Source organism: Nilaparvata lugens, chromosome 1 (assembly GCF_014356525.2).
Source record: "Nilaparvata lugens isolate BPH chromosome 1, ASM1435652v1, whole genome shotgun sequence".
Lineage (NCBI taxonomy): Eukaryota > Metazoa > Arthropoda > Insecta > Hemiptera > Delphacidae > Nilaparvata > Nilaparvata lugens.
In genome coordinates, this window is record NC_052504.1 from 29,475,941 (window position 1) to 29,501,934 (window position 25,994).

The 25,994-nt window shown below is 35.3% G+C and overlaps 1 protein-coding gene across 3 annotated transcripts in view; it reads left to right on the forward strand.

Annotated features, from left to right (window-relative positions):
• Positions 1 to 25,302, forward strand: part of LOC111048503 — a 40,808-nt gene extending 15,506 nt beyond the window's left edge. For all 3 annotated transcript variants that reach the window (XM_022334399.2, XM_022334400.2, XM_022334401.2), the window contains exons 5-8: positions 6,293 to 6,522; positions 12,383 to 12,651; positions 14,677 to 14,991; positions 21,171 to 25,302. In XM_022334399.2, coding sequence (XP_022190091.2) covers positions 6,293 to 6,522; positions 12,383 to 12,651; positions 14,677 to 14,991; positions 21,171 to 22,490 — 2,134 coding nt within the window. In that variant the 3' untranslated portion in view covers positions 22,491 to 25,302. The remainder of the gene's footprint in view (positions 1 to 6,292; positions 6,523 to 12,382; positions 12,652 to 14,676; positions 14,992 to 21,170) is intronic.
• The last annotated feature ends 692 nt before the right edge of the window (positions 25,303 to 25,994 follow it).

Here is a 25,994-nt window from a genome sequence, read left to right on the forward strand (position 1 = left end):
ACTACAAATGTCATATTTGAAGTGTCCAAAACTCAGCGGTTATCCTTATAGCTGCCATTTTGTTTTTTTCACTTGAAAATTTTTATCTCAAGAACGAAATGTTGTATTGATCTGAAATTTGGCATGAATATTTATGCTATAAAGACTCAACTATGAAAAATAAAAAAAAAAATTTTCGTTGAAATTTTTTCAAAATGGCGGCCATTTTAAATTTTTGATGGCGAATATCTCGAAAACCGTCCATTTTAAAGAAAATTTACAAGAGACAAAAAAGTTAGCAAATTTTTTCACGATTCCAATAATACCTAATTTATTAAGATTGGTCGAAGAATAACAGAGAAATTAATTTTTTTCGTACTGCATGCATGACCACTTTTCACCATTTAAAGATCAATATTAATTTTTTAATTCCAGATGTATTTAAGATGAAGCTTTGAAACTCGGTATGGCTCCATATGGGCAAACAGATGATTTTACAATGGTTTTCAGATGATAATGTTTGTCTTGTAAAAGTATTGTTGTTTCATTAAAAGTAAAGAACCAGATGTAGTGCTTCCTATTTCTTAGTCTCACGTTTCCTAGGTCTTATTTCTATCTTAAATTTCCAGTTTCAATATTTTCTTACGTTGCTTCTACACAAATATTTAATTATTGTAATGGAATTTAGTTCGCTGGAGTACACCGACATTCACTTCATGTATGGAGCAGCTCTTGGCAATGCGACCGAAGCAAGAAGAATGTATGCAGCTGCATTTCCAAACCGCCGTCTCCCTTCCGACAAGGTGTTCACAAGAACTCACAATCGGCTGAGAGAAGTTGGTTCATTTGAACGGAACAGGGTAATTGCTGGTAGGCCTCGAGCAGTTCGAAATGTTGCTTTTGAAGAGGAAGTATTGCAGAAATTCGATTTCAATCCTAGAACGAGTACGAGAGCAGTTGCAAAGCAAATCAATTCAAGTGCTTCTTCTGTGTGGCGTGTACTAAACAAGGAAAGACTTCACCCCTTCCGCTTTCAAAAAGTTCACTCATTGGTTGAACGCGACTATGAGCCAAGAGTTAACTGTGCCCGTTGGTTTCTTCAGCAAGACATTATCCAACCAAATTTTCTAGAAAATGTGTTATTTACCGATGAGTCCAGCTTTACAAGAGAAGGAATCTTCAACTCTCGCAACAGTCACGTCTGGGCCTTAGACAATCCTCATGAGGTCAAAGTGCGTGGTTATCAGCATAGATTTCCGCTGAATGTTTGGACCATACATTCTTCCTAATCGTCTGAATTCTCCCACGTACATTACTTTTTTAAGAGACATACTACCAGAACTTTTGGAAGATGTGCCTCTTGCAAACAGATATAATATTTGGTTTCAACATGATGGTGCCCCTGCTCATTTCGGAAATGTTGTTACGGACTTTCTGAACATGACCTATCGTCAGCGGTGGATTGGGCGGGGTGGACCAGTACCGTGGCCCGCACGTTCACCTGACCTCAACCCTTTAGATTTTTTTTCTGGGGCCATATGAAAGACTTGTTTACAGCACGCCAGTAGAAAACGAAGAAGACCTTGTGGCAAGAGTGGTTACTGCAGCAGGTGCCATTCAAGATGATGAAAATGCTTTTATAGCAGTTCGACGGTCCATGATTGAAAGGTGCAGACTGTGTAATCAAGTTGAAGGACGGCATTTTGAGCAATTGCTGCATTAGTATCAGTGAACCGATTTGAGTGAAATTAATATTTTTCAATGTAAAATAAAATTTGGAGGAAAGTTATTCTTGTATATTTCTGTAATAAGAACGGTTTTCATGAAATTATAAAAAAAATTAATATTGATCTTAAAATGGTGAAAAATGGTCATTCATGCAGTACGAAAAAAATTAATTTCTCTGTTATTCTTCGACCAATCTTAATAAATTAGGTATCATTGGAATCGTGAAAAAATTTGCTAACTTTTTTGTCTCTTGTAAATTTTCTTTAAAATGGACGGTTTTCGAGATATTCGCCATCAAAAATTTAAAATGGCCGCCATTTTGAAAAATTTCAACGAAAAATTGCCAAATTTCAGATCAATACAACATTTCGTTCTTGAGATAAAAATTTTTAAGTGAAAAAAACAAAATGGCAGCTATAAGGATAACCGCTGAGTTTTGGACACTTCAAATATGACATTTGTAGTCTCCTAGCATCCAGGTACAATACCCTAAAATTCTCGACACTACTTCTGAAACACCCTGTATATATTGAATATATTGAAATTTATTTCCCAAAATAAACAAAAACAAAACATTATAATACAACACTTTACAGCAAAAGAGAAACGCTAGTGAGATTTACAAAACAGTGTATAATATAGAAAAATACATAATAATAAATGTTAATCCATGCAAAAAAGTACAGTACATTAACTCAAGAGGAAAATATTAATACCTGCATAGGCGTTGAACCTGTGCGCAGATATGAGTCCTATAATAGAATTCAATTGTAGTTGAAAGTTAAGTTGGGAAAATAAATGAGAAAAAAAAAACAACTCAGAATTATCGGTTAAAATAATAATTGAGAGGAAAAGAAAAAAACTAAGAAGAGAGAGACAGGTTCATCAAGAAATTTTTATGTTTTTTTTTTAAATATTGCATCTAATAAATTAGATATTTTTATTCAATACAGCAGACAAATCACAGCGTAATCCTCATATAAAGGATGAGGCTTTTTTAATACAGCTGTCTAACGGTTAGAACTTTGAAATCGGTAAATAGATCGTTGGTTGGGTACAGTCTGGGTTTGGAAGATATAGCTTTAATTAAAAATTTCTTTGTAATGAACAATTTATTGAAATGGACATCTCTGGCTCCCCCCCAGGCAATGATTCCATACTGCAGGACCGATTGGCCATAAGCAAAATATACCAATCGAGCAATATCTCTATCTCTCAGCATGCCGATATTGTAGAACTTATAAATCAAAAATCTTAACCTACGACATAAGTTGTTAATATGTGTGTCCCACCTTAAGTGTTGGTCAAGGATAATACCTAGGAACTTTGTATTTTTTTCACCTATTATGCTAGGGCAGTCACAGGTTCCATTGACATTCAGCAAACAGGAATGAATTTTTAGCTCATTAAGATTTCTAGGGAGACCCGACTTATTAGGTGAGAAAGTTAAATAAATACTTTTCTTCGAGTTCAACGTTAAGGTGTGTTCATCCAGATAATTTTTTATTTTTCTTAGACCATTTTCACAGATAACCTTCATGTCTTCCCAGGAATCAGCCGAAAAAACGAGGGTGGTATCATCTGCATAGGACAAAATTTCACAGTTTTTAACTCCCATTCTAAGCATATCATTGATATAGATTAGAAACAGTATTGGAGACAATACTGTCCCCTGAGGCAATTCATAATTAGATAAATTAATGGTACTCATTTTACCATCCAAGGTCAGATACTGAGAGCGTTCTTTTAAATAATTAATGAATAATTTTAGTGGGATGCCACGTATGCCCAAATATTGTAGCTTCTCGAGTAGTCTGTCATGAGTTATAGAATCGAAAGCTTTACTGAGGTCGATAAACACAGCTAAAGTTTTACTTTAATCGTTAAAATTCTCGTATATAATATTTACTATCTTAACTATTGTATCCTCCGCACCTTTACCTTCTTGGAAGCCATACTGATTATCCTGAATTATTTTATGGATATTTAAATATTTTATGAGACGGAATTTTGAAACTTTTTCCATAATTTAAGAGAAATCATCCAATAAACTTATTGGTCGATAGTTGGAGGGATCCTTGTGGTCACCAGATTTGAATAAAGGAACAATTGAGGCAATTTTGAAATGTTTTGGAAAGATTCCTTCTGTAAAGCATTTGTTAATGATCATAGATAACGGGAAAGCAATATAATGAGCTATTCTTTTTATGGTTAAATCAGATATTTTGTCTATACCCGGAGATGAATTATTTTTCAAAGAAAGAATTAATTTTAAAATCTCATTTTCATTAGTAGGATACAGAAAGAAAGAGTTTGGAGAGTTTATTTTTGAATCTGAACTAGTCGTGTGAGACGGTGGGTAGTTGTTTTTTTATTTAAGTTTTTCCGCATATATTTTACCCACATCGGCAAAATGTTTATTGAGTACATCTGCGTCGATTTTTGGGGATGTAACTTTCTTTTCTTTGCCTAACAGTTCGTTGATGCAACTCCAAGTTTTATTACTGTTACCCTTAGCGTCTGAAATTTTGTTTCTGTAATACGTTATTTTACATAGTCTGATGAGTTTGTTTAGCCTGTTTCTGTAATCTGTAAATTCCTTTTTAAGATTGATATTATAAAGTTGTTTAGTAAGAGTTCTATGCATTTTATCTCTGTTGCGGATAGATTGGATAAGTCCTTTTGTAATCCAATTTTGGGCTTTTGATGGGCTTTTTAGTAGAAGCGATCTGAATAAAGCTATGCAATCTGTTTATTAGAATATCAGTTGATTTGTTTGCATCGTTGAGGGGGTCATTTATATCCACCCACTTTTCAGATTCTAACATTTTATAAAGTGTATCAAAGTTTATTATGTCTCTTTGGATTTGGGTTTTATTGTTACTGTTTGTTAGAGGTAAACTTATATGTAGGCAAGTGGAATAGTGATCTGTTATATTGGTTTTAAAAATAATTCCCAACATGTCGTAATCCTTTAGATCGCGGCCTTTTAAGAAAATGTGATCAATGCAAGAAGATGAATTTAAGTGAACTCTAGTTGCTTTATTAATGTAAGACCTGAAGCCATAGGAAGACATGGAGTTGAAATAATCATCTGTGTATTTATTGTTGGAACTTAAATTTATATTGAGGTCCCCCAGAATTATAATATTTCTATGATCTCTAAAAAAGTGTAAGCAAATATTGAAGCTATTTAGAAAGCGTTCCATGTTAGAAGATGGGGATCTGTATAATGCTAAAATAGTTATATCCACATTCTTCAAAGGCTGAGATATATTTAGTATAATGCTACTGCATTCATCCATACTATAATTTACTCTGGTGACATTTAATGAATCTTTGAAAAATATACAAATACCATCACATTTATTCAACTTACTGGACTGATTGAGTACGCTATAATCTATTAATAGAGAAATCGAAATAGTTATTATCTGTAATCCATGTCTCCGTGAGAACAATAACATGGAAAGTAGTTTTGCTATTTTGAATTAAGTATGCAAATTCGTTAAATATGCAAGTATGCAATGTGGTGAACAAATTTAAGGAAACTGATTCGCTAAAATTTTGAACAACATCCATACAAGATACAACAATGGATCGCAAGATCTGCCAAAAATAATATTGTCACTGTACATGGGAATATGCTAGAGAATCAGCGGCAGTCATCACGCACAAGATCTTTCTGACTTCAAATTAACGAATACAGCTGGACTTCTAGTCATTTTAGCAAGGCTGCTCAATGCACCAGACAACGTACAGAACAATTTTCATTACCGATGTGAGATTTCCAAACAAGGGTATTTCGATCAGAGACGATGTCAACTAGTCACAAAAATCCTGTGATTTGTCACTGCTGAACTTTTTCTTGAAGAGCTATACCAAGTCACAGGTCTATGCCAATAAGCCGTGGACCAGCGATGACTTAGAAGTCAACATTACACGAGCCATCAATTCAGCCGGATTTGTGCGCCAGACTAATGAAAAATGGACTTCCACCAGGCGCGGCTATTTGAACATTATTCCAGATGCATAATGTCATTGATATGCCTTTCAAACAAAAATATATCTCAGCAATATATTAAAAACTCCTTGTTTATGTATAAGAAACCCTAAAGGAAACCCCCTATATATTATTTTGATGAATTTTTCATCTACCATCAAATCATCTCAATTTCAATCATTCAATTTCAAATCATCTCAATTTCAATCATTGGTGTGTTGTTTTTCAACCACATATCCTTGAAAATATCTAACTGTTCACAAACAAATAATGTACAAGAAACTGGTATTAGGTGACTTCAGGTTACAATGTATTTATTTGTGTAGTTAAGAATATTAGTTGACGTAAACCATCACGTTTAAGCTGGTTACCATGTAAACCATCACGTTTAAGCTGGTTACCATGTACTTAGTTGTGGAGAAATTACTGATGAATTTTTCTCTTATTGCGTAATCAAACTAAAACCTAGGCTTAGAAAAGCTTATACTCTTTATATAAGCTTTTATTGAATAATCCTATATGTTTAAAATTAGAAAGAACCGATGGGGTGTATCATTGTTCCATTGATTTTCGTGATTCTAGATACACGTTGCATCTCATTCTGAAAGCTGACTGGAAACATGTGAGTAAGGCCAGCAAAACTCATCTCATGGTTACTGTAACCAGATGTCACCGTGAACTTGACATGAAGAAGAATCCCTATGGTCTTTGTACTGCGCTCTGCGTTAATCTCATTAACATCATCAACGACCCTTGGGACGTCAAAGTATTGACGGACATCATTCACGGAAACCAACCTATCAATCAAGAAGGTCAGTTGCTATCTTTCATAATAATCATCAACACTCAATACTATTTATTCTGTAGCTTTTGATTTGGATTGTTGAAGTTTGATTGGTCATTAATGGATCAATATTGATATTATCAATATGAAATCATTTTAGAATAATGTAATTTTTATAGCGGATGCTCATAAGGGCATCACTTTTTGCTTGTGCGTGGGTAATGGGGAGTGCGTTGGTGAATTGATGAGATGATCACACGTCCATGTTATCGGCGGGATTCGAACCCACAAACCAGGCGGTGCTGGTAGACCGAAGTTTGTACACTCCTTACCACTAGAACAACCTGGCCGGCATTGCATTAAAGTCTAAATGCAAGTGTAAATTAAACAGAGCGAGTCTTTCGTTGAACCAACACGCGCTCGTTCTTGGCAAAACATCTGACACAACGTTTTAAAATGACAGCTAAAAGAGCAATTTGCGTCCGGGCGCAAATGTCATTCCGTGGTCATTTTGGAGTAACAGCCGTGGAAGATGACTCAATTTCTTCGTTAGGTCTAGCATAATAAGGATCGTGATGATGATATGTCGAAATCACAGGCAAACACCTCGGAAACAAGATGGCCGCCAACATTTTCAGGGTTTTGCTATATCGCTTGTATTTTAATTCAAAATATTCAACCGTTTTTTAGACGAAAATATTTTTAAAATCTTCCTCTACAATTTTTGTTTTATAAAATTTTCCACTAAAACGCATTCCCAAGTCTGTACCTTCAAGGAGTCATGAGTTACACGGTTTTCTAATAATTGTTGGGATTGGCATTTGGTGGAAAAAGCGTGTTTTCCGCTGCAAACAGTAAAATATGGACTTACAGCCTCCAACCAGATGTCATTTTGAAGCTTTGGAAATATTCTTCAACACTGTGCCAATAATACTAGTGTTTCTCTACTGCGAATACATGTACAGGGTGGAAAGTGAAATATTGTCCCCGAAAAATGTATGTTTCAAGCTTTTGAAGTTGAATAAATCATGGAAAGAGTGGTCGAAATGAGATGAATCTCTCGAACATCATTGTTTAGTCAATTTTAAACACTTTGGTGGTAAAACCAATCCGATATCTCTCACAATAACTAACAAGCGATATAATTTCTGTCAATAATGACCGCCATCTTGTATTTTTCAATGATGTGGAATATTTTCGTTGTTTCCATCATCAATATTCTTATTCGTCTTCTTATTCGATTTTACAGTTCCAGCTAGTTACCTCATGCGTATGGAAAAACACCAGAAATCATGCCGGGGTTTCTTCGGAGGGCGCTGGAAAACTCATTTTTTGACGTACAGCGCATGAAGATATATTGTTTAAAATTTGAAAAAACACTCTTAATTTCATAGATTTAAAATTTCTCTATATCTCTTGCACAAAAAAAGTTATAATGGAATGAAATTTGAACAAATTTAGAAAAAAGTTTTTTTGGGCTTTTGAAGTTCATAACTAAAAAAATTCGCGTTTTAGAGGAAAATTTTATAAAACAAAAATTGTAGAGGAAGATTTTAAAAATATTTTCGTCTAAAAAACGGTTGAATATCTTGAATTAAAATACAAGCGATATAGCAAAACCCTGAAAATTTTGGCGGCCATCTTGTTTCCTAGGTGTTTGCTTGTGATTTCGACTTATCATCATCACGATTCTTATTATGCTAGACCTAACGAAGAAATTGAGCATCTTCCACGGCTGTTATTCAAAAATGACCACGGAGTGCCTTATTCATGTCATTTGCGCCCGGACTATAACGAAAGACTAGCTCTCTAGTTTACACTTGCATTTGGCCTTTAATATACTTGAAAAATGGAAATCAGGGGCCATCTCCTAATGCTCTTTCTTTTACATTGGGGAAATTTATGATTTACTCTCTCTGCTTCATGCTAGGCTCTCCACTGCACTATTTTTTCAACGTAGACCTAAGGCTTATATGGACACCATCTTTAGTTTTACAGTACAGTATATATACTAACAGGTGCTCTACTACAACCGACGCAACCCAAACTTTGAGAACATCGGTTTGAGTAATACATCTGTCATTTTAGGTCCCGAAGCTTCTATGTTCGCAAAAGTGTATTAAAGGTTAAATGCAAGTGTAAACTAAGAGAGCTAGTCTTTTGTTAATGCTGTTTCAGCTGTCATTTTGTAACGTTGTCAAATGTTTTTTCAAGAACGAACGCATGTTTATTTTCATTTTCAAGTGTATTAAAGGCCAAATGCAAGAGTGTAAACTAAAGAGAGATAGTCATTCGTTAGTGCTGTTTTAGCTGTCATTTTGTAACGTCGTGCCAAATTTACTTTTTTTGCTAAGAATGATTACGTGTTTATTTTAGAGACTTATATTGTTTGTAAATCTTACAAATATGGGAAAATAAGCTACGCTCTGAGTTTCTCCATACTGTAGCTCCCAGTAAGTCGATGATAATGCGGTTGATTGATATACTTTTCACAACTGGTCAAGTGCTACATGATAAAAATCTAACTTGCCTGCCAACAAAGTTGGCATTATTATCGACTTATTAGGAACTGCAGTATGAGGAAACTCTGTTCAAAACTTATTTTGGCCAGATCTGTAAAGCCTTGTGGACATGTCGCCCGGCTTTATCGAATCATGACGGCCCGAACCGAATTCAACCCGAATCAAGTCGGTACGGATCGAGGAAGTCGAATTGAAATCAGTAGTGTGGACGTGTTGAACGAGAATGCGCAACATTTCACACCATTTTTTCAATATTTATTTTATTGAAAATTATTTTAAGTTTATATTATATTAATATATCCATCATAATTATAATTATTTATGATCGAATTTAAAGAGGTGGCCCAATGATACGTAAGAATCTCATGTTGCCAAAAAACGCAGAGTCTTTGCAAGGCGCTGGCTTACTGGAATAGCTGTTCTGAATTTTGTGTCTTGTTTGATGATTACTGGTGCAATTTTACTTGATATATTTTCAAAATCGGAATTATTCATTCTAAAAAAAGTTCTGCAAGCCTACGTCACATCTGTATTCCAAGTTCAAATCATCAACATCATTTTGCAATAAATCCTTCATAAATTCTTCAGTAGCCTACTATATTTTTTCCGTCTCGGACAAGGCTGGGTCTTACCCAACACCTCCTTGGGCGGCGACGACGGCGATCATGCTGACTTTCTGCAACTGCAATGATAATTGCAGCAGCCGCCACTGCAGCGTCTTCCGAGTCACTCATTTATCCATTAACAGTAATTTTAATTCACTTACACCGGCGTGAGCCGCTCGACTAGTCCACATTTACGGAGGTATGTGGACAAGTCAAATATCGAACGTGTCGATCGACACGTGTGGATCGACTTTTTCGATCGGCATAGTCTGGACGCGGCTTAAGATTTACAAACAATATAGGTTTTTTAAATCAAAATGCGTTCGTTCTTGGCAAAACATCTGACGACGTTACAAAATGACAGCTGAAACTAACGAAAGACCAGCTCTCTTAGTTTATACTTGTATTTAGCCTTTAATACACTTTTTGCGAACATAGAAGCTTCGGGACTAGAATTAACCTATGTATTTCTTCTATCTTCTCAAAGTTTGGGTAGCGTCGGTTGTTAAACACCCGTTAAGATATACTGTATTGTATAACTGATTAAGGATTGTATCCTTATAAGCCTTAAGTTGATGTTGAGAAAATAGTGCAGCAGTGAGCCTAGCATGTAGCAGAGAGAGAGATAGAGTAAATGATAAATTTCCCAAATGTTAAAGGTAGATAGAGAACCAGAAGATCGCCCCTGGTTTTCATTGTTTGAAATGTCAGCCAGAAGCCATGTCCTGGTGCGTTGCACATTATCCTGATACAGGGGGGAACAGAGCAGTGATTCTTTTCTACATCCTGTAATCTATACACATTAATAATAATAAAAATAATAGTTGTCAAGGTATTTCCAAGGGAATAGTTTGAGCCCATTGTGGTTTTGTTTAGCTCTGAACCATTGTCTGCATTGCTCAATTCCACAACACATGGATTCAAGCTGAAGGGAGAAGCAAGAGAAATTCATCCACTGTCCCACATGATGTATATGGATGATATCAAGCTATATGCAGGTACTGAAAATCAACTGAAGGAAATGCTGGGTCTGGTTAGAACCTTCTCTGCTGATATCTGCATGGCATTTGGTCTGGAGAAGTGTAGGACACTCAGTGTTGTGAGAGGTCAAGTCAAGGCACAGGTGATTGATGAGGACCTGGATAGTGCTTTTGCAGCGATGGGGCCAAGTGATGTCTACAAGTACTTAGGCTTTTGCCAGGCTAGACAAATAGACCAGAAGAATGTCAAGCTGAAAATGAAGGACACATACCTGACCAGACTGAGGAGACTTTTAAAGACCATTTATTGCTAAATGGCAATAATATGTTCAAGGCCATCAATACTTATGCAATACCTGTGCTGACTTACTCATTTGGTGTTGTTTGTTGGACTGCAACTGATTTGGAAGATCTTATGCTGATCAACAAGAGTACTCCTCACTAAGTTCAGAGCTCATCACCCTAAGGCCTGTATAGAGATGCTCATATTGCCAAGAAAGAAAGGCGGACGCGGGCTCATTGATATAAAATGGTCTTGTGAGAGACAAATCAGAAGCATGAAGACATACTTCATGGAGAAGGAAGGTGACTTGTATGCAGTGGTGAGAAAAGCTGATAAAGGGTACACTCCACTTAATCTTTCTGAGCTGCCTACTGCGGACTTTAAACCAACAGACAGCATGAGAGTGCGATTCTGGAGCAATGGAAGTCGAAGCAGCTTCATGGAAGACATGCATTTGCCTTATCTCAGCCTGGAGTTGATGAGGAGGCTTCCAATGCATGGCTTTGGCACAGGGACCTGTTTATTGAAACGGAAGGATTCTTGGTGGCAATACAGGATCAAGTAATCGCAACAAAAAAATATCAAAATCATATAATGAAGCTGCCTATAAATAATGATTCATGCAGACGTTGTATTTTGGCACCTGAGACTATTCAGTACATCATGTCAGCATGTCAATCACTGGCAGCTACTGACTATTTAAAGCGCCACAATGCAGTAGCTAGGATCTTGCATCAGGACCTTGATTTGAAGTACAAAATAATCAATCAGAAGCTGCCCTACTACTCATACAAGCCATCCCCAGTCTTGAAGAATGAGACACATAAGTTGTACTGGGACCGGTCGGTGCTGACAGACAGAGCAGTTGCTCATAATAGACCAGATATTATCATCCTCATGGATAAGGTAGCCAAGGAAACAACACTGATAGATGTTGGCATACCATGCTGCCACAACTTGGACCAGTATTATAATGAAAAGGTCTCCAAGTACCTTCCCTTGGTTGCTGAGATCAAGGATGTCTGGATGCAAGAAAAAGTCACAATTGTTTCTGTCATTATCTCCACGGTTGGAGTTGTAACTAAAAAAGTGTCAGCAAATCTTTGTCAGATGGGAATATCAAAAAGTGCAAAATATCCTATGGAAAAAGCAGTTGTTCTCAGTACAGCATCCATTGTGAGATCATTTTTGAACATTTCAGTTTAGTAATGCACCAAAGTCTTGCCAAAGGCCGACTTTGACTGCAATAAACACTCACTTATCATGTGATGAATAAAATGAAAATAATAATACTTATTATCAATTTATTCCACGCTCTGTCAAATTTTAGTGGATTCTTTAAATCTGTAAGTGGAGACTTCTTAGTCTTGAAATATGATTTATAGTATTGAAATATGATTTAATACAAATTCCATTGCTTGATAATGTTATACTCATATTTACTCTTCATACAGTTCTACTCTTCTAATTTTACTATTATGTGCTTCCTTTTTTTCAGCACAAAAATATTTCACTTATGAAAATGGGGTACTAGTTGTGATGAGGATAGAGGCGCTTGTCGATTCGAAATGTGAAGATTTTGCTCTACGGCTGGCGGACTCTTGCCAACAATTCTTGAGAACCGAGAAAACTAACAAGTCGAACAATAATACTAGTCAAGAGGAAAGAAAAGAGCTAATATTGGAAACATATCAACTTGATCTGATCATGGATCTCTACCTTACACTGTTGTTTCGTTGTGAGAAAAACTGTGAACTGAAATCAATTGTAAGTATTTGAATCAGGCCGGTCTCAGTTCCTCTCCATTTCAGTTCATCTATGCATCAAAACATAACCTAAAAGGTTCTGTTCAATTACGTTTTATAGTTAAAATAGTAGGTTAAGGCCCGCCGCAAAGTAGAGCCATGCTAATCCACGAAAAGCAACCCACGCCGTGGGATGTTTTGTAAACCATTGCTAGGCTTTACCAGACATATGTGTAATACATGCAATGAATAATCCACTTGTCAGCTGATTGATTATGAATAATTCTAAAGCAATGGTTTACAAAACATCCCACGGCGTGGGTTGCTTTTCGTGGATTAGCGTGGGTCTACTTTGCGGCGGGCCTTAGGGGGTTGGTTTTTGCTTTCAAATGGCAATATGTTGGTATTATTAGAAATGTTTTGTTAATATTACATAATAAATGCAATGAACGTAAACGTTGATCAAATCGCTGAATTTTGATGAACTGAAATCTAGATGAAATAAATGTCACCTTTTGAATCGTTCTTGAATTTGAAATCCATTTAATTTTTATTCTTCCAATTTCCTTCATGGGAGACAATCAAAATTATGCTATAAATTGATTAAATGAGCTCTGATAAGAATAACAATAGATAAGCTAAAGATTACCATCAAATGCATTCATTTATTTATCTCATATTGTACAATTATACCTTCTGAAATAGCCCAACAGGATAATGGCTGTTCTATTTCAACTCATACAACACTTCAAATCAAGGTTATATACTATGTGTTACATCTACAGTCCAAAACAAAAAACAAATTCAGAATTAAAAAACCATCACCATGAATGTCCAAAATTAACATAAAAAACTATTCAAAATGCCCTCAATTTTGAATTAAATTGAAAATTTCTGAGTAAAAAATCACATTCACTATTGGGTGGAAGTTTTTGAATAGCGTTTTTCTTCAATAATTTAATAAAGCACTTATCAAGATGTACTCGTATTAACTCTTTAAATGAAACGTTCTACCGACGATTGTCTGGATAGACTGAGATACTGGAATTCTATTCAGCTGAGGTTGAAAATTCATTTCTAATGTAAATGTGTGTCAGATTTATTATTGAACGAGCAAAGTGAGCTCTTACTGATGACTAGAGCCACTAGTTATACGTTTGTGGGTTTGTTTGACGATAACTTTCGATTGAATCATGAATCTACTTCAAATTTTTAACACATTTTCTTTGGACCAATTATACAGATCGAATTCATTGGCCAATGAAATTGACTCACACCTTCTTACTTTATGAGAATTCAATAGGATAACTTTGAAAGCGCTTAAGGAAAATTTGTAGGTACCGGTATTGATTCATCATCCAACTGACTTGTGTTTTGTGTAATGTTACAAATACAATTTTCGTTCTTTTCCGTCAAATTATAACAGCTATTTGCGAGTTATCACACAGATTCTGTACATTATGCGCCGACACGTGATTTTAGTTTAAATTCAGATTCTGACTCATTTATCCGTATGGAGTAGGATACTATGAATTTCTATTGCTTACAAGTTGCGGATTTCAAAGTCAGTACAATTGGCTTTGAGCAATCTGCATTGTTTATGGGCGGATTTCCAGCCTGGAGCGCTCACAAAAGCTATTTGTTGTTAGTTGAACGTTGACTAAGATGTTCGGAATTTTAAGTTGTATGAGAAATTCACGAGATCCTTCATGACTTAGTTTTTTTTTATAAATGTTAACCATTCACTTTGTTTCAAAATATGACTATTAATTCAGTTAGGTACTTACTTCAGTTGCTTACTTATTAACTCGAGTTGACCGGTCAAGTAAAAAATATTATATTTTATTCAGCACACAAAAACAGTGTCTGCCTATATGATACAAAATAATAGAAATTTTAGAATTTTTTGACTCAAGTTGATCATATTTCAAATTCATTCAGTGTGTGAATAGAAACCATAATATTTATTCGCCATTAACTTTTTAGGATAAGAATAACGTTTTTTATCGAATACTTTTTTTCATTTGTTCATGTTTTTTTCGAACAGTTTCAGGATTATGACCTGACGGAGGGAGTTCATCTTCTTCAACGGTTTCGTGATCGAAAATGCGGATTTGGCTTTAACAAAAAGCTGTGGAAGAATTATAAGATGACAGTCGAGGTTGGTTGCTGTGTGTTTCTGACCAAAGCATTCCTACAACCAATCGAAGAAATTGAAAACTGTTCTCTATTGGAAGCTCTTATCAAGGAATGGCTCACTTTTCAAACAGGAAGTCAGTTGGAAGATGTTATAAGAAAGTTAGTCTATTCAGCTCGCTCTTCACAGCACATCTATACGTTCTGCGAAGTTTTAATAAAGCATGTAAGTCATTTCCATCAATTCATTTTAAAATAATCTTCAAAAAAATTAACTAGAATTTAAAATCTAATAGAAAGTTATCTCAATTTTATGTGTTCAGTCTACTCAAACCGTACTCAATAGATTTTACAACCTCCATAATTCATTCCATTATGATTAGGACTTCTGTGAGATCAAAATGCTTCATTTATTTATCCAGTTTAAGCTTTTTTCGTAACTACAATATGAACAGCAGTTGTGTTTCATAACTTTTGCAATGCTTTGTGTAAATAGAAACAAGTCGTCCATAATATGATTAATAATTACAATAATGTTTCCAAAGAATGGGGTAAAATGTTTGAAAATAGGCAATAATATAATATTGAGGCGCTATACAAGCCACATCGGCAGGCTAGACTAGGGCAGACAGCGAGGCTGCCCTTTTTGCCTACCGATGTGGCTGCTGACTGTAGTGAGGTCCACCCACGTTACAATGGCAGTGTCTTATTAGCAATACCATTGCTATCCTTATCTATCATTCAACAAAGCGGATAGCGCTATCTCTTTCTTGCTTCGCTCTGTTGCCAGATCGTCTTTTAGCAATATAGAATTAATAATCAATTAACAAAATATTTTATTTTTATTATAAAAATTCATTATAAAATTATTGAAAAATATCATTTCTTGCTTATTAAAATATATATTTTTTTCTATTGGTCAATACTATAGCCATCTAGTCTAAAGACTAATGAGCCAATTTTTTCTATCCTAAAATACTACTTGAAAAATTGAACAGTGAATTTCTCATAAGGAACTCTTACTGCTATTGTTTAATTAATGTACACTTATTGACTGCACTATAGAAGCTGGATTCACTCAATCACTGCTCTGCTCTTTCACTGGACACTACTTGAACAAGCAATACACTAGTTCAAACGGTTTCCTCCTTTTGAGCCTCCGCACCAACCCTCCATTGTCTAGCAGCTGGATTGCCTCGACGTTGTCATGATGGTGCAGTAGCCCCTCGTGCCTCTCCGCTTGCCTCTGGATCTCGGTGGACACCAGGTCGACGTGCAGGTCTCTATGAAGATCGCTGTTCCTGACATACCAAGGAGCATCCACAATGTTCCTTAGCACTTTGTTTTGAAAACTTTGTATGACATTAATGTTGCTGTCTTTGGTACACCTCCAAAGTTGTATACCATACGTCCATACTGGATTTAATATCTGTTTGTACAGAAGTACTTTGTTTCGGATTGAAAGGATAGAGTTTCTTCCGATCAGCCAATACAGCTTCTTATATTTGATTCCAAGCTCTTCTCTCTTCTTCTTGACATGGGCCTTCCAGCAAAGCTTTGCGTCCAAGGTCATACCTAGATACTTGGCATCATTAGCATATGGTACAACTTGGTTGTTGATAGTTATTGGTATGGGCAGGTCCTTCTTATTGGTAAAATTGATGTGAATCGACTTTGTTTCATTCAATTTCATTCTCCACTTTCTAGTCCAATCTTGAATTTTGTTGATGGATCTCTTGTGTTTCTCTGTTGCATAAGAATGTTACTGTCTACTGATAATATGGCTGTGTCGTCTGCAAATGTTGCTGTAGTATTCTCATCAAGGCTGGGAATATCGCTGGTAAAGAACTGGTCCCAGAACACTGCCTTGAGGAACTCCTGCTTTAATTTCCTTCAAATCAGAATATGTACTTTCATGCCTGACCCTAAAGTATCTGTCAGTGAGATAGGATTGTAATATATCTGTATATTGCTTTGGTAGCACTTTTTTGAGCTTGAAAATGAGACCTTCATGCCATACTTCATCAAAAGCTTGCCCTATATCAAGGAAAGCTGCTGAACAAACTTTTTCTCCTCTAAGCACTTCTCTATCACATTTATAATCCGATGTACTTGGATAGGACCGGTAACAATGATATTGGCCTATGATGATACTTCATGTGGCTCTTTACCTGGCTTTAGTAGCATTATAACCTCTGCTACTTTCCATATTCCTGGTACGAATTTTAGTCTGAAAGAAGCATTCAAAATGTTTGTTAATTTCACTATTGCTTTCCTTGGTAGGTGCTTGAGGACTGAGCCAGTTATCATGTCAAATCCAGGGTTTTTTTTATTCAGATTTCTTATTTCTCTTCTCACCTCTTCTACAGTGACACGCATTATTTCTTGATTCGGCTGTAAGATATTCTCATCCGCGTCTAAAGATTCCTCTTCACCTGTGTTGTTTGGCTGGAAAACGTTTACAAGATGATTCGCAAATGTCTGTGCCTTTTCATCACTACTTCTTGCCCATTGTCTGTCCTGCTTTCTGAGAGGAGGAGATTGTTGAATGGTTCGTTTTATTTTTTTAGCTGCCTTCCAGGGTGAGTAGTCCCTACTGCATTCTGCTGTCAAGTTTCTCGAGTAACTATTAACTGATTCATCCTTGATACATTGAATCTCTCTCCTTAGTTCTTGAGTTAGATTGTTCAAAACTCTTTTGTCTTGGGAACGTGATTGCTGCCATCTCCTTCTAGCTCTTCGTTTTTCAACAATCAATTCTCTGATTTCCGCAGGGTAATTATTTCCTGTGGTTCTTCTTCTGATTTGTGGGGTATTACACCATGCTGCCTGTTGGATATCAGCCACAAACTTCTCCAACTCCCGATCAATATGTTCTTCGTTCCTTAATGGTGAGTTCAATTATATTCTTTCCTCCAGCATCTGTTGGAAACCATCCCAATCAGTGCGGCTATTTGCTAACGCTGGACAAGTATTTTCCTTCGGTAGAATTGAATCACTTAGAGTCATAATGATGGGTGAGTGGTAGGAATTAAGTTCGAAACTATCCTCTAAATGCAAATAATTAACTGATATATTTTTTGTCAGGAAGAAATCTATGAGATCTGGGATTTTTCTCTTATCGGTGGCCAGTAGGTTGGTTTACTAGTTGAAAGAGCTTCGCACCTCATCTCTTTCATTGCTTCGAAGAGCTGTCTTCCCTTGTGAGTTGTTAAGCGCGATCCCCAATGCACGTGCTTTGCATTGAAATCACCACCAAGAATGAATTTTTCTCCTAACATATCAAGCAATGTCGAATACTCCTCTCTTCTGATGGAATATCTGGGAGGACAGTAAATAGCTGCAACAACGAAGTGATAATTTACCGCTTGCACTGCTACACCTATCAATTGAATTCTACCACTTTCATGTTTCACTTCTTCATGATGTTGTAGATTGTGTCTGATAATGATGGCACTCCCACCCCTCGCGACATTGCTGGGATGTAAAGCATGATAGATCTTAAAGCCTTTGAATTTAATAAACGATTGATTTGTAAAGTGAGTTTCAGATATAAGACATATATCTATTTTTTCTATGTCTAGAACTGCTTCTAACTCCTGTTGTCGTTGTAACAATCCATTCGCGTTCCATTTCATTATTTTTAGTGAATGAATCATTTGAATTTCAGTAGTTTACTCTGTTCTAACTTCTGAAATTTAGATTGTAGTGAGGTGATTATTTGCTCTTGTCTATCCAGTTTTGCCAAGATGAGCTGCAAAATATTATTGGTGCCTTCTTCTACTTCACTTTTTGGCTCTTCCAATTTCAGTCTATTTTATATTGAGACAATCTGGGCGAAAGTTAATTTCTTAAATGCTCTACCATTGTTTAGATTGTGAGCTTCTGTATTTTCCGTGATTTTTGGTGGGATATTTTGAATGATTTTCTCTCGTGAATCTGCAATAGTTTTTGTTTTAGTAGAATTCCTGATTTTTTGCAATTTGATTGCGACAGTGCAGCATTGATAGCTGGCTGGATGTGCTTCACCGCAATGAATACATTTTGGTAGAACATCGTTGGGTTTTAAACATTCCTTTGTTTGGTGTTTACCTGCACACTTATCTCACCTAGGCTTCTTGTTACAATATTTTTGTGTGTGGCCGTAAGCTTGGCAACGTTTGCATTGCGGTATCAGATTGGCCTTCTTCAATGCTTCAACCTCCACTCTACAGCCCAGTATATTTTTCGATTCAAATACTGTTTTAATATCTTCTTCCGCGCTGAATGAGACTATGAACATATCTAATGGTTCTCTTGTCTTCCACCTCAGCTTGTTTACAACTTCTAGAACTTCCAATCCTCGTACTTCCAAATCTTCCAGAATAATTTCTGTACTACAAGAGTGATGAATCTTTTTAATCATCACTCTTATTGGTCTCGACTGTTTATCTTCATAGGAGTGCCAGTTGAGCCCATCTTTAATCAATTCTCTGGTAATATTCCGATAAGTTTCTGAATCAACTGCATTTACTTTGAATGTTGCTTTACTTAACAGTTTTATCCTAAATTTGTCAGCTGGTGACACTTTTTTCAAACTCGTAAGAATTACATTCAGATTCTTAATACCATCCACAATGATTGGCGGTGGTGACATTTCTCTCTTCTTCCTCTTTTCCTCCTCACTGATGGATTTTTCCACGGGAGTGATTTTATTATTCAAATTCTGTTGCTTCTTTTTTGCAGACTCATTTTTGAGTTCTGGCGATGGGGTGCTAAGCTTTCTCTTCTTGGTAGCCCGCTTAGTACGAGTTCTGATCCATTCAGTTTCTTTAGCCAATTCTTCTTCATTTGTCGAGTAGTTCTCGGCTGCTGAGCTGGTAGGCTGTGGGCTATGGATCTTTTTCTCAATATTGAGAAATCTTTTTTCCAAATTCTGCATTTTTTGCAAGAGTTCGTCGGCGTTGCTTCTCTCTAGCTCCTTCCTTTTCTCATCAGATTCCTTCCAGGCGATGAAAAGTACCTGCTCGGCTGAAGATTTGAGTTTATTTGCTTTTATGTATTGATCCGGTGAACACTGGATTTCTGGTGTATTTGCAATGTTGTTGGTGTCCATGCTCTCGTTAGTGGCTTCCTTTTCTTCTTGCTCTGATGCAGGAAAACTAGATGGCTTCACTAAGTCGGACATAGTGCGATTTCGCTACCATACATTTCAAACAGCACTCGTAATCACACTTACGCACACGGAAACGCGAACGGAGCTATATTACCGCCGCGAAAAGCAGGTCGCTTTGCTTGCATAAAATACCGCGGTTGACGACCGATACTCGATGCAATATTTTTGTTCCAATTTTAATCGCGAACAAACTGCTGACTCACTACTTCTACACTACACTATTACTACTTCACTATACGTCCGTTCTCTACGAGTTCTAGCGCAATACTCAAAAATATAATTGATTATTTCAAACGAAAATGAACAGTTAATATTATATCAATAAACCTGTATCAGCTACCGTCTATAGAAAAAAATCACAAGACAGAGGATTGGCATCATTGTTCTCCTATTTTTCTCCACTGCCATTATAACGTGGACTCACTTAAGTTTTTTTCACATAGGCCTATAGCTGGAAAACTTTGGTTTTCGACTGGAAGGTTCAGCTTTGTTTGAACTACTAGTAAGAAGGTGAACACACATAATCAAAATTCCTCAACCCCACACCTAGTGCTTAGGGGATGAGAGTGGTTTAAAAGTTGCATTTTTTATTTTTTCTTACACGCTTACATCTTGGAAGCAATTATCATCACAGACATACCCAGTCTTACAAAAAATGAAGTTTGATAAATTCTTTGTAAGTTTTTCAGTAGAGTTTAGTGATATCTTAAATAGTTTTTGTGATAAACGCTCTTGAAAATGTGATAATTTTCATAAACAGTTTTCCATCCAACTTCTTGTGTTTTCAGTGCTTATAACATACCAACAATGCATCAAGGATATGAGGAAATGAATACTAAACGTGGGGTTGTAGAGTATTAAATTCTGTTTAGTTTGATGTATCAAATAATAATTTATTTTATGCTTTCCTCCAATCAACAATAATTATTGTTATAGCAGCTTTAGTATCGAGTGTGAAATCTTCTGTTCAATGGGTCGATTTGGCAAAAATCGCAGAAAAGTAGAAAAGGAACCAAAAATCCGAGGTTTCTGGGGCACCTTGTAAAGAACTCCAGGACTAAAAGGTCGACTTTTTGTATTCAAGCCGTCTAATACTCCAGAATCACAATAGAGTCTCATTGATAAAGTCTTAATTCTACACTTTCCAAATAAATCTCGAAGAACACAAACTCATAATATATATCATCACCATTACATAACAATTTTGTGATGATTTCCCTTACTAATCAGACTTTCTATTTCTGTTTCAGTTTGGCTTGAAATTGAAGTCATTTTGTATAGAACTATTCATAATAGCACTAACCGTTAATATGAATGAGATCGAGACACATAGAGACAAAAATGACACAGAGAAAGTACGAGAAAAAGAGGTACAACTTGCTCGTGGGTTTTTGATTTTGGCAGATCTTCTACAAGATGATATGGGAGTTTGTCGGGAGTGTGTATTGACGGCGTTTTCATTGAATCCAACTGAATCAATTTTGGAACGAATCAAAAGTTTAGCCGTGGCTACTGGAAAGTGTACACCTGCTGACGACGCTAGTGACCAGCTGCAAGGCTCAATGTCAATTCAACAGCAGTCTCCAAATTGCACAGATTACCATCCCAATGGCTCTTCCTTGATCAACAAACAATGTAGTGTTTCCAGCTCGATGGATGGATGTTTTTCAGATAGTATTACTATAACAGAGCAAACCCATGATGCATTAATAAGAATTAAAGAAGAAGCTTCGACTGAATCTCCAAACTATGTATTATCTTCGCTAAGTTCCGTTTTGAATGCTGAATCCCTTGGACTTTCTAATGTATTGTGCAATGATTTGGCAACAATAATTAGCAGTCCGCGTTACCAAATGTTGAGCTGGGTTCTAGATTGGCCCAGACTGCTTGCAATTTGCGAGTCATATCTTAAGTCCGGCTGTCAAATGAAAAATCAAACCAAAGAACTAAAATTCCTCAATATAGACTACAATATTTTCAAAGATTGGCCCAAAGTAGTTGACCGTGATATGTATTGTGATATAGAAAAAGGGTATGAACAGTGCATCGAGCCAAATTACTATTTCGTGCATACTAAAATTACCAAAAATACTAATTCTGAAACAGCAGAAACGTTTACGAACAAAACAAAGAAGAAACGGCAAAGACCAAGGAAAGATCCCACCTATGTGACTCGGGAAAGTAAAAGGAAAAGAAAACCCATTAATACTTCATTCAAATACATGTATCTTGACATGTCAGATACAGATACAGGAACTGAAGATTGTTTTTCAAATAGCAACAGCTCGGAGAGTGATGTTTTTCAATCTCAACTAGAGAAAATTAATCTCAAATCGGCAAGAAATTGCAAAAGTAAAGCAAAAGATATTAATTACCAAAAACCTATTAATGATGAAAGCATTGTCAGTGTTATGCCAAATAGTGGAGAATCACAGACCAGTTTCATAAACAAACCAAACAATTTGTCTCCACTTGGAAAAACCAGTGATACGGGTTATTCTGTCTTGGAAATGCTAAGGATGTTTCGTCGAGCGCCAAAACAAACCACCGCTAATCCTGGAGCTAATTAGCTATATCTAAAACCATGCACTGATCTATCTAACCTGCAGAGATCTCAGAGGATAGCAGAATGAATAATTGGACAAATAATTGATTAGTGGTGCAATAAACTCGGCTATTTAACTAAAGGGTATCGAACTATGTATCCAACAATTTTAATACCTGGGTATTTATCTTCTATATAAAACATAGGCTACGTTAAAGTATCCAGATGCATTCATGAGTTGCCAGATGGCCAAATAAAAGTTCAACTGAATTGTCTTCAGGTAAAATGAACAAGATTTCATTGTACGATTTTTACATTCAATGAATATATTTCCAGTTGGGCTTGAATACAATGAAGACTGTATATAATCATATGAGACTTATCTATTTCTTTAATTGATTGGTACTTCCTTGAATCAATCTTGAATTTTATCATCGCAGGTTATACGATTCGAATAAGTCAGATTACCCAAGTTAGTGCCCGAGTTACTTTAACGATTTTTAAAAGAGCCAAATAGATAATTTTATAGATGTTTCTGTTCATCTCTTGAACTATGACCAACTTATTAAGTTTCTTTTATAAGAAACACTCAAAGTTCACATAACATCATTTTTGAGAATAAAGTTCAGCTAATAACTGTGATACATTATGCTTCCAAGCATGAATTGTTTTTCACTTTCAATAAAAAAACATCCTACTTGTAAATGTGCTCCAATCAGGGTAGGCTGAGTAACATTTTTTATAAGGAACACTCAAAGTTCACGGAACATGATTTTTGAGAATAAAGTTTAGCTATCAGCTCTGATAGAATATGCTTCCAAACATGAATTATTGTTTACTTTTGATTAAAAAAAACACATCTCACTTGAAAATGTCCTCCAATCAGGGTAGTCTGAGTAAATTTTTTTCTCCTATGAATACTGCGTTTGTAAATCGTTGTAGTTTATGAAAATGTTGACCACTCCATATAAAATTTATTCAGTTCTCATACTCCTCAGTATGAATAATCATTGCAGTGTCATTGATTTCATTGTACTTCATTGAAGTACAAATATTGGTAATAAAATGAGGTAGTTTAGCACATATAGCAACGCCAACATTAGTTTTGGAACAAACTGCATCTAAATAGGTCAGTACAACTACAAATAGTAGTCCTCAGTTTTGCAAAATTCTTTTGATACACCCACTTTATATATTTGTGTATACTTAATATAGCTCTGTTGCTAGTGAGCCTTAAGCTTAGACAACATTAATTCACGGCGAACATCAATTTGGAAGTTCGATTTTCTGGAGATCAATTTAAATGGTTCATTATATTGATACACCGGTTCTTTGCTGTTCTCTTTATTGATAGAAGCGATTAGTGAACGTCTGTTTTAATTCAGGAAAACGCGCAAAGCCCAGTTAATACGTTAATATTATTGATTAGGTACTCAATCTTCACTGTATTCAAGGCCCAACATTGTTATCACTAATTAAATTTGAGAAAATAATCTCTAACATTAACTGCATGATTCAGTGTTGAAGAAATATTGTTCATTGAATGAACTTAAAGTTGCGTCCTAATGAACCTCTTTTGTTTTATTATTATTTTAATTTGTATTTTTGAGTATTGAGTTTTTATTTTATATTTTTGTTTGTACTTAGTTCTGATGTTTTTGTTCCTACAATCTAATAAAATTGATTGTGCTAATTTTTTGGATCATGATTGTTTGTTTCTCACAATGTATAATATAGTAGGTAGGCCTACTGTTATAGTTCATTTGACTACTGAGTTTATTGACGTATTAAGATAGAACTGTACTTTTCTTAAGTCTGATATATCTGGTCGAGTTATAGATGATTATTATTTAAAGTATTCTGCAGAACATATAAGACTGTGAAAAGTGTTCATTACTTAATATGATTAACTATTTAAACACTTTCTATAACCTATTACTATCAATATTTAAAATCTTGAAGAATATCAGTTGGATTGAGAGTACACTGTAGGTAGACGAGTACTCTCAAAAATATGTAGGCTGTGAAAAATGCTTAATATATTGTTTCAGTTTTTATATTATATGTTATTATTGGTATTTTATTTTGGTGATGGTTATCTTGTCAAGTTGAAATATCCACTTGAACATCACATTGTGTATGAGTTTACTGAAAAAAGTAAACATTTTTTGTCTAGCAATGCGTAAGAAGATAAGGACTGTGCACCACGGTTTTTAAAACGTTTTATCTATCAAATTACCTGAATGAAACAAATTTCTAAGGAAAAACTTTCTTTATAAATCATTCTTACTTTCTAAGTTATGATCGCTCAAAGTTGAAATCTTCAGGGGGATTCATTTTCAAATTGGTAGTAAATAAATTCATTAAATTATTATTTAGTATGTCGTATTTGATTTCTCAAAATATACTAGGACAATTTTTCTTTTTTGAAAAATGACCAAATTCAAGTTCTTTCTTTAATTGGAATAAATTTGTCTAGAATTGATATTTTGAGAAATCAAATATATCACGAGATGAACAATAATATCATATATCTTTAAGAATGTAGCCTATCCGCAAAATTTCATGAATTTATTTGCTACCAATTGATTGATTGATGATTTGATTTATTTTACATAAAGAAGTTTCATCTTCTTTCTTAAGTTTACATTATAATGAATAATGCACAAAATATGTTATTATCATTCAGAACAATAAAGTCCAAAGGTATATGCATGGGAAAGTAAACTAGAGACCCCCTGGCTTGAAGAACTCGCTTATGAACTGTTGTATTGATCTCTGAGATCTTTTACAAGTATGATATTACAGTATTAGGTTCCATGGGGATCCTATTCCAATTGAAAAAAAAACTTTCTGTCGCTTCAAAACTTTTGTCCGCTATCTTGGATCCAACTTCATTTTTCAAATCGGAAGGTGGTCATGTTAAACATGATTTCGATACAGAGTTTCAAAGGAAAATAAATGGCGAAACCAGCACATCGATATCTCAAACCGTTTCAATGATCTCAACATTTGAAGATACGAATAAATGATACATAAATTAAAAGACTGAGTACCTATACATTGAATAATCAAGTGCTAGTGAGCATTAATAGTAGCTTCTACTCACAAATTTAACACTGAACAAAAAAATTTGTCATAGCAACTACAGTAACTATATTACCCATGGGTAATATAGTTACTGTAATAGCAACTGCTATCAAAAGTAGTATTATTAATTACATGTATGTTACAGACAGGCAGACAGACGTTAACGGAAGCGAATTAATATAATAGAACTTATAAATTAATGTTGTGTATTATTCAGCTGAAATCATGTGTCGGCGCATAAAGTTAACAAAAAGTTAAGTTGTCGACTGTGTCTGACAGTCTGTGAGAATCTCCCAAATAGCATCAGCTTTTTCAAATGAATGGAAGGGAAATCGAAGAAATAGCATGCAATTAATTCCAGCTGACTAAATAATAAAATCAAAACAAATATTTTCTTATGCACATTCAATGTTATTTTTATATCCTGATAAAGGACGAA